This window comes from Ceratotherium simum, chromosome 24 (genome assembly GCF_057802395.1).
Source record: "Ceratotherium simum simum isolate JZ-2026a chromosome 24, ASM5780239v1, whole genome shotgun sequence".
NCBI classification, from domain to species: Eukaryota; Metazoa; Chordata; class Mammalia; order Perissodactyla; family Rhinocerotidae; genus Ceratotherium; species Ceratotherium simum.
The window spans coordinates 13,806,363-13,819,873 of NC_141923.1; the positions used below are offsets into that span (position 1 = coordinate 13,806,363).

General features: G+C 32.9%; 1 protein-coding gene across 3 annotated transcripts in view; it reads left to right on the forward strand.

Annotated features, from left to right (window-relative positions):
- Window positions 1-13,511, forward strand: part of TC2N (tandem C2 domains, nuclear) — a 37,949-nt gene that overhangs the window by 13,618 nt on the left and 10,820 nt on the right. For all 3 annotated transcript variants that reach the window (XM_087448040.1, XM_087448041.1, XM_087448039.1), the window contains exons 2-9: window positions 1,128-1,250; window positions 2,865-3,098; window positions 5,926-6,093; window positions 7,194-7,285; window positions 8,499-8,574; window positions 9,120-9,220; window positions 9,620-9,736; window positions 12,535-12,726. In XM_087448040.1, coding sequence (XP_087304166.1) covers window positions 1,184-1,250; window positions 2,865-3,098; window positions 5,926-6,093; window positions 7,194-7,285; window positions 8,499-8,574; window positions 9,120-9,220; window positions 9,620-9,736; window positions 12,535-12,726 — 1,047 coding nt within the window. In that variant the 5' untranslated portion in view covers window positions 1,128-1,183. The remainder of the gene's footprint in view (window positions 1-1,127; window positions 1,251-2,864; window positions 3,099-5,925; window positions 6,094-7,193; window positions 7,286-8,498; window positions 8,575-9,119; window positions 9,221-9,619; window positions 9,737-12,534; window positions 12,727-13,511) is intronic.

Consider the following 13,511-nt stretch of genomic DNA (forward strand, 5'->3'; position numbering starts at 1 on the left):
CCAAATTTTGATCTTGATTGGAACAAAACAACTATAAAAAAAATTTGACACTGTTGGGGAAATTTGAACACTGACTGGGTAGTTGATTATATTACATTTTTTAGATGTGATAATGCTATTATGGTTATGTTTAAAAAAAAAGAGTACCTTTTAGAAATATTTGATATGTTACAATCCATTACAGTTATTATTTGTTTTGATATTCGAATTGATCCATCTTTAGTCAGTGACTGCCCCTTGAAGTTACCTTCTGAGTCCTTCTGCCACATCTTCTAGAGATAATTACTTAAGTATTTATGGATGAAATTTTATGATTGGAATTTGTTTCAAAATAATCCAAAGGTCAGGGTGAGTGGGGAGGTAGAGATGAATTAAGATTTTCCTTGAGCTGATAATTGTTTAGTCTGGGTATTAGGGGTTTTGTTATACTGTTTTATCTTCTTTTGTATACATTTGAAATTTCCCGTGAAAATGTACAGAGTTTAAGTAGGCATACATGAAGAGAGTGCATTTGGAACAAAGTCTTTGAGACCAAGGTGGGCAACTGGACATGAAGTTCTTATACAATTTTGTCTTCCTGGTAAATTTAAAACAGAGTCCCTTTATTTTCCACTGTAGCTTATTTGTGGTTTAGTTAGCTGGTGTCTTTTTTTGTGTGTGTGTGATGGAGGGTTTAAGATATATTTTTCTGTTAGCATAATTCTAAGCATTAAACTGACTCATAAAGAAGGAAGTTATTTGTTTATTGGCCCTCATTATAGGGCCTTGGATTATCAAAAGAATTGATTTGGAGGAAGTGAAATTTTTCTCACACTGTTTATGAGTGCCATATTATCTTTCAAATTATGTTTGGACATGAATTTAGGTATACCAGGAAAAGAGAAAACTGAGAGTGGAATTTTTCTTTTTTTCAGATTTAACATTGAGATTGTTCATTTAGTAATTTTTAAGCATGTCATTTTAATAACTTATAAGGAACCTAGGTTATACGAAATTACATATAGGAACAAAAATCTATCTTCCTCTAAGCATTTGAATGTCTTAGAAAGATAGATAATATGGTTTATTTGTGATATCTAATTGCATCAAGCATGATCATTTTAACTTGTTTCCCATTCTGCCAACAGATTAATATTACAATTAGAAGCTTGTATCTTTTGCTGGATATTGGAAATTGAATGTAATGGCATCAGAATTTATAAAGAGTTGCTGTAAAGGATGTTTCTATGGTGAAACAGAAAAGCACAACTGTGAGTTTTGCTTTGTTTTGACTTCAACAAACATTTATTTAATGTTTTCTTTATTTTTTGCATTTTGTAATATAAAGAGAAATGAGACATGTTTCCTAACTTCATGGGGGAAGGCAGAAACGTAAATATAAGGCACACTAGGTAAGTATTAAAGTACCCTGGAGCATAGGGGAGAAAAAGATGAATTCAGCCCAAGAGACACCCTGGGACATCACCACAAATAAGATGGCATTTGGTATGGAAGTCTGAAGAAGATTTTAGCAAGCTGAGTGGGAAGAAGGAAGTAAGAGAAGGTGAGGCTTGGACATGAGGGTTACAGGTGGATGAAATAGTACAGGCAAAGGCAGGGAGAGAAGACAAGTGTTGGGTGTGTTTGGGGGATGGCACATTCTGGCAAATGTTTTAATTTCCAGTTTATGAACAGTGCATTAAAAAATGCCATTTGTGGGGGCCGGCCTGGTGGCATAGTGATTAAGTTCGTGCGCTCCGCTTCTGTGGCCTGGGGTTTGCAGGTTCGGAGCCCGGTCGTGCACTGACGCACCACTTGTCAAGCCATGCTGTGGCAGTGTCCCATATAAAGTGGAGGAAGATGGGCACATATGTTAGTCCAGGGCCAATCTTCCTCAGCAAAAAGAAGAATTGGCAAGGGATGTTAGCTCAGGGCTAATCTTCCTCACCCCCTGCACCCCCGCCAAAAAATGCCAGTTGTGAATGAATGACAAATGGAGAAAAACCCATTTAACTTGATCAAAACCCACATTTATCAAGGCCTCCTGGAGATTCCCTTTCTATCGCATGGTTTCCTCATCTTTTCAGAGTTATGACTGGAACTTTCTTTTTCATTGGCTCCTTCTTGTATTTCTTAGTTTAGAGCATAGCTTGCTGGTATATTGGAGTATAAAGCCTTCTTTTTTTACATTAAAAAATTTCATAAATTCCTACACAATAGTAGTTGTACCTTCATTCAGTCTATAGACAATACTAATTACACGTAAAGATTAACTCTGGGTATCCTTTACCTTCCCATCCTGAGTCACACAGCTTAAGAATCACATACGGTTCTGGAGAGTGGACAAAATAGGTCAGAGAAGCTAGGCCAGGGAGAGTTGCTATTATATTAAGGTCAGTGTACATTTTGTTTGGTGATTTGGTGAAGATTTTTGTAGACTTGGAGACCTTTAACTTTTCATAATTGCTTTATGTATCTAAGACTGATATTAACCATTAGTTTTGACAATAAGAATTGCTTTGTTCGGAATATTTTTAGGTGACTAGATTTTACCTGAAAATGTTGTGGAATTAACTGAAAAATAAACTTGTTTTCCATCTATTAACTCTTTTTTGGGAATGAGACTCTTTAAAAACTGCTTTTACCATTATAAGTTAATATACTTTGGCAGTAGTATATTAATTGCTCAAATATTGGCTGGACAGAATTAATTAATTAATTAGATTCCAGAAGTGCTTGATAGGACCCAAGAGTAGTGTATGTATCAGCAGTTTCTTCTAAAATGATTAAATAAGTATCAAAGCATGCTAAGTTAGTTTATTATATATAAATCTACATGCATTTTTTGATTTTTTTCCTTTTCTTTTTTCTTCTTTTATATGCAGTTTCCGTGGAAAGAGATTTTAAAGCAACAGTCTCAAATAGTCAAAATACGACTATCTGTACACCTCCATTGACTTCTGTTTCTATAAAGCCTCAGGTTGGCTGTACTGAGGATTATTTACTTTCCAAATTACCATCTGATGGCAAAGAAGTACCATTTGTGGTGCCCAGGTTTCAGTTATCTTATGTTCAGCCCAGGACGCAAGGAACTCCTTCACATCTGGGAGAACTTGAAGGTAAACAATAGAATGACAGGGTTTAAAAATCAACATGCACTATTTAAATGCTATTGTTTTGCTCTTTTATGTCTTTAATATAATATCTTTAATTTTACGTTTCACTTTTATATGTTTTGCTCTTTCTGTAGAGGAATTTTAATGTACAGTATTTTTGAAAGGTCCCATTATGAACTTTAAAAACAGTATTACAGTATAGTGTTTGAGGGGAAAATTGAAATTTTCTAGTGGCTTACTTGTAAAGGAAAACTGAAATCAGAATATTCTTTTTTAGATATAGCCTAAAAGGTACTGAGTCCTCTTTGGTGCTACTACTCCTGACAATGCTGTTCTTGTTACCATAAACAGACTTTTGTAGCAGTGTTTGTGTGCTGAAGGATTTAAGTGTTAGCTTTGAAGGGGTACAGGCTCCTTATTAGGCTCTCTGGCATCATAGTTCCCTCTTGGCACCCCTCTGCCTATGTACCGTGCTTGGATTGTACACATAGTTATTTGAACCAGGGTGAGGATAAAATCTCACCTCATAATCCCATATTTTATTTTACTTTTCTGAACTCAGTGTGAAGCCACCTGTTTTATTGTTTAGCTTAATTCAGAAAATATTAGCTTGTACTGGGGGTTCTGTTTTAGATGGGACAAAAAGAATTAAAACATGCCAATAATTTAAACAAAAACCTTTATGTCTATATGTTATTTCCAGTGTGATTATTAGCTTTGAAGGAAATCTGATCTATCCTTTTTAAATTGTGAAATATAAAACACATATGAAAAAAAAAAGCAAAACAGAAGTATACAGGTCAGTGATTTATTACAAAGCAAAACATGTGTATAGTCCCCACTCTAGTAAAGAGATACAGTTACCAGCAACCCCAGAGCTTCCGTCTTGCCCCTTTTCAGTCACTCCAGAGTCATCGGTATCCCAAAGGTTATAATCATCACTTTCTTGCTTTTCTTACTTTTTATTACCTAAGCACGTATCCCTAAATGTTGTAGTTTCGTTTTTTCTGTTTTTTGACCTTTATGTAAATGAAATTACATATTCAGTATGTATTCTTTTGTTGTGAGTTCTTTCATTCAACCTTATATTTGTGAGATTCATTCAAATTATTAGTAGCTTCAGTTTGTTTTCATATTTGTACAGTAAGTGTATATCTGTTCTATTGTAACCTAAATAACATGATAGACAGTAGTGTTTGTGTATAGCATACTAAAAGGTGTTTTTATGTGGTAAGTATATACTACAGTTTACCTAGTTTACTGTTGATAGACATTTGAGTTTTTTCCAGTTTTTGGCTATTATGGATAATGATGCTTATGAACATTCTTGTACTTGTCTCTTGGTGCACATGTGCAAGCATTTCACTTGTGTGTATGTCCCAGAATGGCATTGTTGGGTCATAGGGTATAAGTATCTTCAGCTTTAGTAGAAATTGCCAAACTGTTTTCCACAGTGATTGTATCAATTTATGTTCCCACCAGCAGATAATGATAGTTCACACTGCTTTACTTTCTTGCTAACGCTTGCTATTGTTAGGCTTTTTAATTTTCACCATTCCCGTGAGTGTGTGGTAGTATCTCATGGACGTTCTAACTTACATTTCCCTCATGACTAATGAAGTTGAGCACCAGGTCGTGTTTATTGACTAATTGGGTAGCTTCTTTTCTGAAGTGCCCGCTTAAGTCTTAAGCCAGTTTATATATAGGCTTGTCTGTCTTTTTCTTATTGATCTGTGGGAGTTCCTCGTATATTCTAGGTATGAGCCCTTTGTCAGTTATATTTGTTGCACATATCTTCTTCAACCACTCTATGGGTTACCTTTTTGCTCTCTTAAATAGTCTTTTGACAAATGGAAAATTTCAATTTTAATGTAGTTCAGTTTATTAAAATTTTTTATTATTAGTGCTATATTCCATTTAAGAAGTACATCCTTGCCCTAAGGAAGTGAAAACTGCCTTATAAATTTACTTAAATATAAAAGTTTTATTGGTTTGCCTGTAACATTTACTTTAGATCTACAAACCACATGGAATTAGTTTTTTGTGAATATGTTTAGTTGGAATGAAGGTTTTTTTCCTATATCAATGTCTAATTGCCTTATCACCGTTTAGTGAAAAGACCATTCTTTCCCCACTGTTGTGCGGTGCCGTATTGATTATAAATCAAGTGTCCATAAAATAGGTGTCTCTTTCTGGGCCTTCTGTTCTGTTCCACTGATCTTGTGACTGTGCCAATGTTCTGTTCTTAATGTCCAGTAGAGCAAATCTTTCAGTCTTGTTTTTATTCTTAAAGGTTATCTTTTTAGTTCTTCTTGGTCCTTTTAATTTTGATATAAATATTTCCTATTCAATTTGTTATTTGATTTCTAACTTTATTGCATTGTGGTTAGAGAATATACTCTATATGATTTCAATCCTTTAAAATTTTTTGAGACTTGCTCTGTGTATCTCAGCATGTAGTCAGTTTTCATAAATGTTCTGTGTCTTTATGAAAAGAGTGCATCTCCAAAAAAAAGATAATCTTCTTACTTAAAAGATGTTCTTTGTGTAAGTAGAATAATAAAAGGAAACTTAGGTCACAAAATATAGAATTGTCTATGGGGCAAAGAAAAATGCCAAAAATTTACCAGGCTGTCTTGAGAGCAGGGTTCATGGCTGATCTCTCCCAGTTAGAGCTCAGTAAATGTGTGCTTATTTTTTTAGATACACGTGCATGTGATTCAGTGTTACTCGAGACAAAATTTTTTTGCCTTTGCCTTGGGTGCACCAGCTGTTGGCTAATAACTCTAAGAAAAGGATGTTGTAAAACTTGAGAAACACTTGCTTTCAGGATCTGCCAGAGCATCTTTTGGAGATCGAAAAGTAGAACTTGCCAGTTCCTTCCAGCATGTACCCAGCTATGACGTGTATAACCCATTCTATATGTATCAGCACCTTTCACCTGATCTGAGTCGGCGCTTTCCTCCTCGTTCAGAAGCAACGAGACCATATGGATCAGGTATGAAAAATTTTTTTTTCTCCTCTTTATGTTTCTCTTTAACAAATGTAAAAGTCAAATAACAAATGTAAAAATCAAATGAAATCTAAGACACTGGAAGAAATGATTCATGTTATGAAAAACAATTTAAAAATAAGAGAAAAGCAGGCTCTAGAAGTGATGTGATAAACATCATGACTTTTCCAAGGTATTATATCTAATGTAAAAATTGAAAGATTACTGAGTTATATGTGTTGGTAGTTCCAAATTCCATTTTATTGGTCCTTTTTTGAAAGAAGTTTTGTTTTCAGATTATTTTGTATATATTTTATATATCATCTGTCCATTCATAAATTCTGCAACAAATATTTACTAGCTTTTTTCTTTTCTGCCCTGTTCAGTGAAAATGATGAATTTGGAAACTCATGATATGATTAGAAATATAAACAAAGAAAATAGAAAATGCCTAAATGAGTTTAGAACTTTCTCAGTTTCATATTTGAGACCGTATCAGTTATAGTCTATCTTTTACATATCTGATTCAAAAAATTCTCACTGTTTTTCAGGTTTTTGATATATATAGTTAACCACTGAATTCAGGGTGAAGTACTGAAAATAAAGCTGAAGTATTTATTTCAGTATTTATTTCAGCACTGCACTAGAACACACAATTAGTATTCAGATTCTATTCTTCAAGGATTTTACACTTTAGGAGGGAAACTAGAAATACGGGAGCACGGCACTGATTTTTTTTAATGTAATAAGTGCTCATTAAATAGTTGAATTGCATTCAGCACAGAGGACTTACATCCTCTTAGATTATTCTTCTGGGATGAAGAATTGAGTAGCGTAAGCAGAAAGAATGAATTTTCCCTGCACGTTATTTGATGTGGATATGAAAATGTGTTGTTTGTTTATGTTGGTTTCTGTTTCAAATAAAAGTAAAATAATTGAAAAAAAATCTTTTTAACTTCACTAGAAGACTTTCTCTCTTAAATAGACTTGTATATAATATTCATGATATATTGCTATAGAGATTTAGTTCATTGTAATTAAGTAGAATTCCAGTGTTTCTTCTTCTTTACTATAAAAATAAGTAATTTTCTTATGTCCCTTTGTAGTTTGTGATTTAAGGCCCAACAAACTTCCCGGTTCCCCTGGGCTGAGCAGGTCTATGTTTGATCTTACCAGTTCACCTCAGCGGTTCATCCAGGTAAATTATTTATGTAAATTTAATTATATGTGATAATTTATTTTCAAGCTAAAAATTCAAAAATGTGTGAATTAGGAACAACATGTGTATCTTTTGTAGATGTATCTATTCTACTATCTGCCTTATAAACTCTTGGCATTTCCCATGTGCATTATTTTAGGAGGCTCTCGGTTGAATACTGGAAGGCGGTAATTTTTTCTTTCGTTTGTATTTTTGTGAACCCTATGTCTCTCAGTTGGTGTGCGCTCAGGCAGTCTTGAGGCAGTTGGAATTTAAAATGATGTAGTTAAAAGAGCTTATTGATTTAACTTTCCTTATTGAACATAATTACCTGGTTAGTATTTCTATTGAGATGTAAGACTTTATTCATTAATATCAACACAGTATCCTCCTATTTTTGAAATAGAATTGAGAATTTTTTGATATTTAAAAAAAGTGTTTCTTTTTTAATACAAGTAAACCGTGATAATTATTAAAAAATTAGAAAGTAGACTTAAGCAAAGTAAAATGACAAATCACCTATATTTCTATAATTGAGAGTAGAAGCACTATGAAAATATTGTTATATATGTTTGTGGACTTTTTCCCATGTGAATGTATAAACATATATTTTGTTAAAATGGAAGTGTGTTCTAAATAATCCTTAATTATCCTCCGTTGAGTTAATTTTTTGCAAACTTAATTCTTTATAGCACCAGTTCTTTAACATGCATCAGAATTGTTTGGAGAGCTTGTTAAAATACAGATTGCCAGGCCTCATCTCTAGAGCTTTTGGTTCAGTAGCTCTGCAGTGGGGCCTGAATTTGTAGTTCTGGCATGTTTCCAGGTGATGCTGAGACTCCTGGACCACAGGGACCATGCTTTGATAACCGCTGCTGTACAGGTTTTTAGGTAACAGGGCACTTCCAAATATATTCTGATTTTTATTAGTACTTTCAAGTGTGAAATATAAGCAGTAATTCTCTTCCTCCTTATTACAAAACCAAACCAAGAACAGCAAAGGCTTTCCCATATTAAGATATTTAAGATTTTTCTGATAACCACGCAAAAGGCTTTTTTCCTCTTTACTGTCTAAAAGTGGGAAATTCTGATCAGTAACACTGTCAGAATGGTTAGCATGCAGTTTGTTACTAGGGTGGGTATTGGGGCATAAATTTCAGAATCCTTAAAATTTGATATGCAATTTCTGACTAAAGAAGAATTTTATTTGTAGAGACATGATTCATTGTCCAGTATGCCCAGTAGTTCTTCGTCAAGGAAAAATTCTCAGGGGAGTAACAGAAGCCTGGGTAAGGAATAAAGTATCCTATTTTTATATTCTTAAGGGAATTATTTCTACCCAATATTAATTTGAAAGTACATATGGTAAGGTAAAAAAACCTCTAGATGATTATATCTACATTGGCAGTGTTATCTGCATATGAGTACACAGATCAGATGGTCCATTTTTTAGTGTTCAGGCATGAATGCATCTTTAAAAAAAGGGAGGCAGTTAAATATCTTTTGTTTGTTTTAAAGTATATTAGTGAAGGAACTTCCTGAAACATACAGTATTAACCCATATCAATGTTATATGGGAAGGTTTTTCTTAGTTTTAACGTAAATCCCTCAGGGTATAATTAGGTTAAGTTTTTAAGCTGTGTACTTTTTATGGTATATCTTCCCCCTAGCACTTCAATAAAAACATTGAAGTGTGATTTTTGTCTTATTAAATTGGCAATTAAAAAAATTGTAGCATTTTTAATTGTGTTCTTAAAATTGGATTGTATCAAAGCTTGATTGGGTTAGAAAGATTGCCTAGCATTTCAAACATCTTTGTCCTTGTACAATTCAGATACAATTACTCTATCAGGAGATGAAAGAGAATTTGGGAGATTGAATGTGAAAGTGTTTTATAATTCTTCAGTAGAACAGATCTGGATCACAGTTTTACGGGTAAGTTAATTAGTTAATACCAACTTTTCTTACAAAGTTGAATATTTAGACATTATGAGCATCTGCTGTTGCTCTCTTCTGGAGAATGGAGCCAATACCTTCTTTGGAATTTAGGGTTCTTCAGTATTTTGCAGAAGATAGTATTTAATAAAGAATCTAAAGAAAATAAATCTGTAGGTGTGATGGAAGTTTATTTGTTTTTAACCTCAAGAAGGAAATTGACATGGTGTCTAGAATGTTAAATGTCAAGTTATTTTAATGTAGATGAAACAAGAGGTCTCAGTGGACTCAAGTTTACTGTTATAGTTTTTATCTGAAGTCATTAACTCAAGAAATACATCAAATATTTATATTGTCAGTGTCCTTTGTAAAATTCAAACGTATTTTTAATTTTTTTAGTGCAGAGATTTAAGTTGGCCCTCTAGTTATGGAGACACTCCTACTATTTCTATAAAAGGAATACTAACATTACCCAAACCAGTGCATTTCAGATCTTCAGCCAAGGAGGCCTCCAGTGTAAGTAGCTGTTTGTGTTTGAATTTCTTTTTATGTTTTTCTCGTATTTGTCACTTTAACCCATGTAAAGAATTGGAATCAGAAAGTGGTTTATTTTGGGGAAACTACAAATTGTGTATCCCTTGCTTTTTAAAGACAATTTTGAGCCTCAAAAATATTTGATATTTCATTGTCCAGTATTCATACATTTTAAAAAGAAAATCTGAATCACTAAAATATGTAGAAAATGAATAATATCTAAGAAAACTACTTTTTTTGTATGAAAGGAAAATAATGTCTATATTTTCATCCTCTCTCCCCCCACCCTACTTTGGCGTTGAGAAATAATGGCATGATTACAATTAGTTTCTTTTGAATACTTCCAATTATGATAGCTGGAAGACTTAGAATTCTGAGTTTGGTTTTATAGATTCTAGATTTCACATTAACTTAAATATATCTTCATTTCTATCTGCTGATATGGATTGAAAGGTTAGTATTTTTCCATGCAAATGAAAGGTATCTTCTATAAGAACATATGTAAAAATAAGGTAATTCAAATGACTAATAAACATGAAAAAAAATCTATTCTCACTAGTAATCATAGAAATACAAATTTAAATTACATGTTACTTTTTCTTTTCAATCTTTCATTTTTTTCTTTTTTTGCTTATTAAAATTAGGAAAAATTTTACAAGTACTCTAGAACACACAACTTTCTGGAAATTATTTTGACAATTCACATCAAAACCTTAACATATTTATACTTTTTATCATAGTAATTCTACTTGGAATCTGTTCCATGGAAATAATCTGAAACACAAAAAAGTGTATATATATGTAAAGTATTCTTGGCAGTTCTGTTCATAGTGGAAAAATTGGAAACAATCTAAATGTCTCCTATAGGAGAATGGTTGAGAAAACTCATGGCATACCAAGTGTATTAGTTTCCTAGGGTTTTTGTAACAAAGTATCACAAACTAGATGGCTTAGAACAACCGAAATGTCTCTGTCGCAGTTTTGGCGGAAGTCTGAAATCAAGGTGTCAGCAGTGTTGGTTCCTTCTCTGAGGGAGAATCTGTCCCATGCTCTTCTAGCTTCTGGTGATGGCTGGCAATCCTTGGTATTCCTTGACATTCCTTGGATTCGCTCTCATCTCAGCGTCCATCTTCATATGGCGTTCTCCCTGTGTCTCTGTGTTTTCACGTGGCCATCTTCTTATGAGGACACCAGTCATATTGGATTAGGAGTCTATCTATTACAGTATGACGTCATCTTAACTTCACTAATTACATCTTCAATGACCCTATTTCCAAATAAGGTCATATTCTGAGTTACTGGGGGTTAGGACTTCAACATATCTTTTTGAGTGGACACGATTCAAACCATAACACCAAGCGATAGAGTACTAGGAAGCTATGAAATAATGTTTAGGAAGAGTGTTTAAGGAAATGGAAAAATGTTCTTAGTAAGTGAAAAGGCAGTAATCAAAATTGATGTATTTGTATTAGCATCTCACTTTACGAAGATGTGGATTATAGAAAGTCTAGATGGAAATAAATCTTAACTCTGGTTATAATCCTGACACTCAGAGATGAATACTTCCTGAGTTAAATAATTTTGCTTTTTGATTTTCAAATAAAACTAAGTTAGCTTAGGAAAAGTTAGGAAAAAAATGTTCTCCCGTTGAAACTTGCATGGAATCTTACTTTTAAATTTTATTACTATTTATCAGGTTGTTTGGGAAGACCCCTATTGTGGCAAAATGTGAAGTAAACCAGCACACTTGCTTCATTTGTAAGCTCATTGCATCTGAGTTTAAAAATTAAACATTTTATGTATACTGTATTATTGGTGTGATCCTATGGTTTGAGACTCTGAAAGAAAAAGATAGCTTAAGTGGTTGGGAAGTTCTCAGAGACACAATTCTGACTACACAGACATAAGCAATTATAATAAAAGTGAAATTTGGGCACAATATTTAAAATATTGATATTATTTTGCCTTTTCAAAAGGCAAAAAAAGCTCCTTTTTGAACAGATGCTGTAAAGATGGAAAGAAGGAAGTGTATAGCAAAGAACAGTCTAGTGTCAAAAGGGTGTTAGCCCATGGTAAACCAAGGTTTTAAAAATATTAAAAGTAACAAAAAGAACATTTGAAAATATTCCGAGCATGGAAGACACTGACTTGCTACCTGGGGTGGATGCTTATAAGAGAAGGTAGAACTTTAAATTTATATTTTCCTTTGTCTTCTCTATCAAGGAGATTGATTTTGAGATTGGAAAGAGTGGAACGAACATCACCAAAAGAGAAATTGAAGCCTCACGTAGATGGGAAGAACATTAGACAAAGAATAGCTCCTTTAAAGAAATAATTCAAGTCTCTTAACGTGAACAAGTTAGATTTCGGGTACTGAGAGAGCTCACATGAGATTCTCGAACCACTCTTTTTAACTGTTGAAGAATTGTGAATGGCAGGAAAGATGCTCCAGAACCAAAGATGGAAAACACCCTCATTTTCAGAAAGGGAAAAAACTATATTCTGGTGAACTTGGTGTTGATATTGACTTGAATTCCTGACTAAGTAATTAAAAGGATGATTTGTGAAAGTAAGAAAGGTAGTATCCAGGATAAATTCTGGAAAAATAATTCATGGCCATTCTCATTTTCATTTATATTAAAAAATATTTTTTGTTGTTGTAAAAAAATTAAATCTACCTTTCCTAGATTATAAAATGTTATTTTTGTTTATTTTGTATTGGCATATCACCCTTTTTTTCCAGTCCTTTTATTTATATATTTTGTATTTTCTTTTTTTAGACTATTGAATATATGGAAACTTTTGTATTTGCCATTAAACTCCAAAATCTACAAACTGTAAAGCTTGTATTTAAGATTCAAACCCAGACTCCCAGGAAGAAAACCATTGGAGAATGCTCACTATCACTCAGAACTCTTAGCACACAGGAAATGGATTACTCTTTGGAAATAACACCACTTTCAAAAATTTCTGTAAGTGATAGTAGTATGTAATGTTAAAAGTATTTCATACTTTTAGAATCATTTAGTGGGTGAGTTTTTGTTGGAGTGTAATTTGAACCCCTAGAATATATTAGAGGATCAGGAAGGCTCTCAAGAAGCAATAATAATAGTAATAACAATGTTATTGTTTAATAATATTTTTAAAATAATTGATAAAAGGTTGACAGAGCCCATTTTCTTTCTTCATTGGGAAATAACCTTAGGGTTACCTTTTTCTAGTACATTTTTTATTAATGTTTCATTCTTCAAGGGAAAATAACCCTGAAGTATGAAGAATTTTAAATTATTAATTAATTTTTTTTTAGTTTTTTAATAGCTGATAACTTAGTAAAAGCAAGAAAGAATCATCAACTCCAAACTCAATCAGAGACTGCATTGAAATAGATTAGAAAGTTGTTTTAATCATGACTAAGCTGTATATCTGTCCATAAATTGGGTAGAATGGAGGTTCTTACAGCTGGTGTTTTTTGTAAAGAGCTTGATTATCTATAGTGCTGATTGATTTTTGAGATCTGATATTTGTTTCTCTTAACTAGCCAGGTGGACATTGTCTTTAAATTGTTTAGAAATCCCTAGTAATTTAATTATGTAGTTTCTATGTTGGGATAACATTTATAGAAATCATTCAGAAGCTTTTATAATAAAAAGTCAAATCTCTGTGATTTTAAATTTATATAGAGTTCATATTTTACCTGCTTTCAAAAAATTTTAAGGTGACAAAGTAGTTCTTAAAAGAAGAGCTTTTGGGCTGTGCT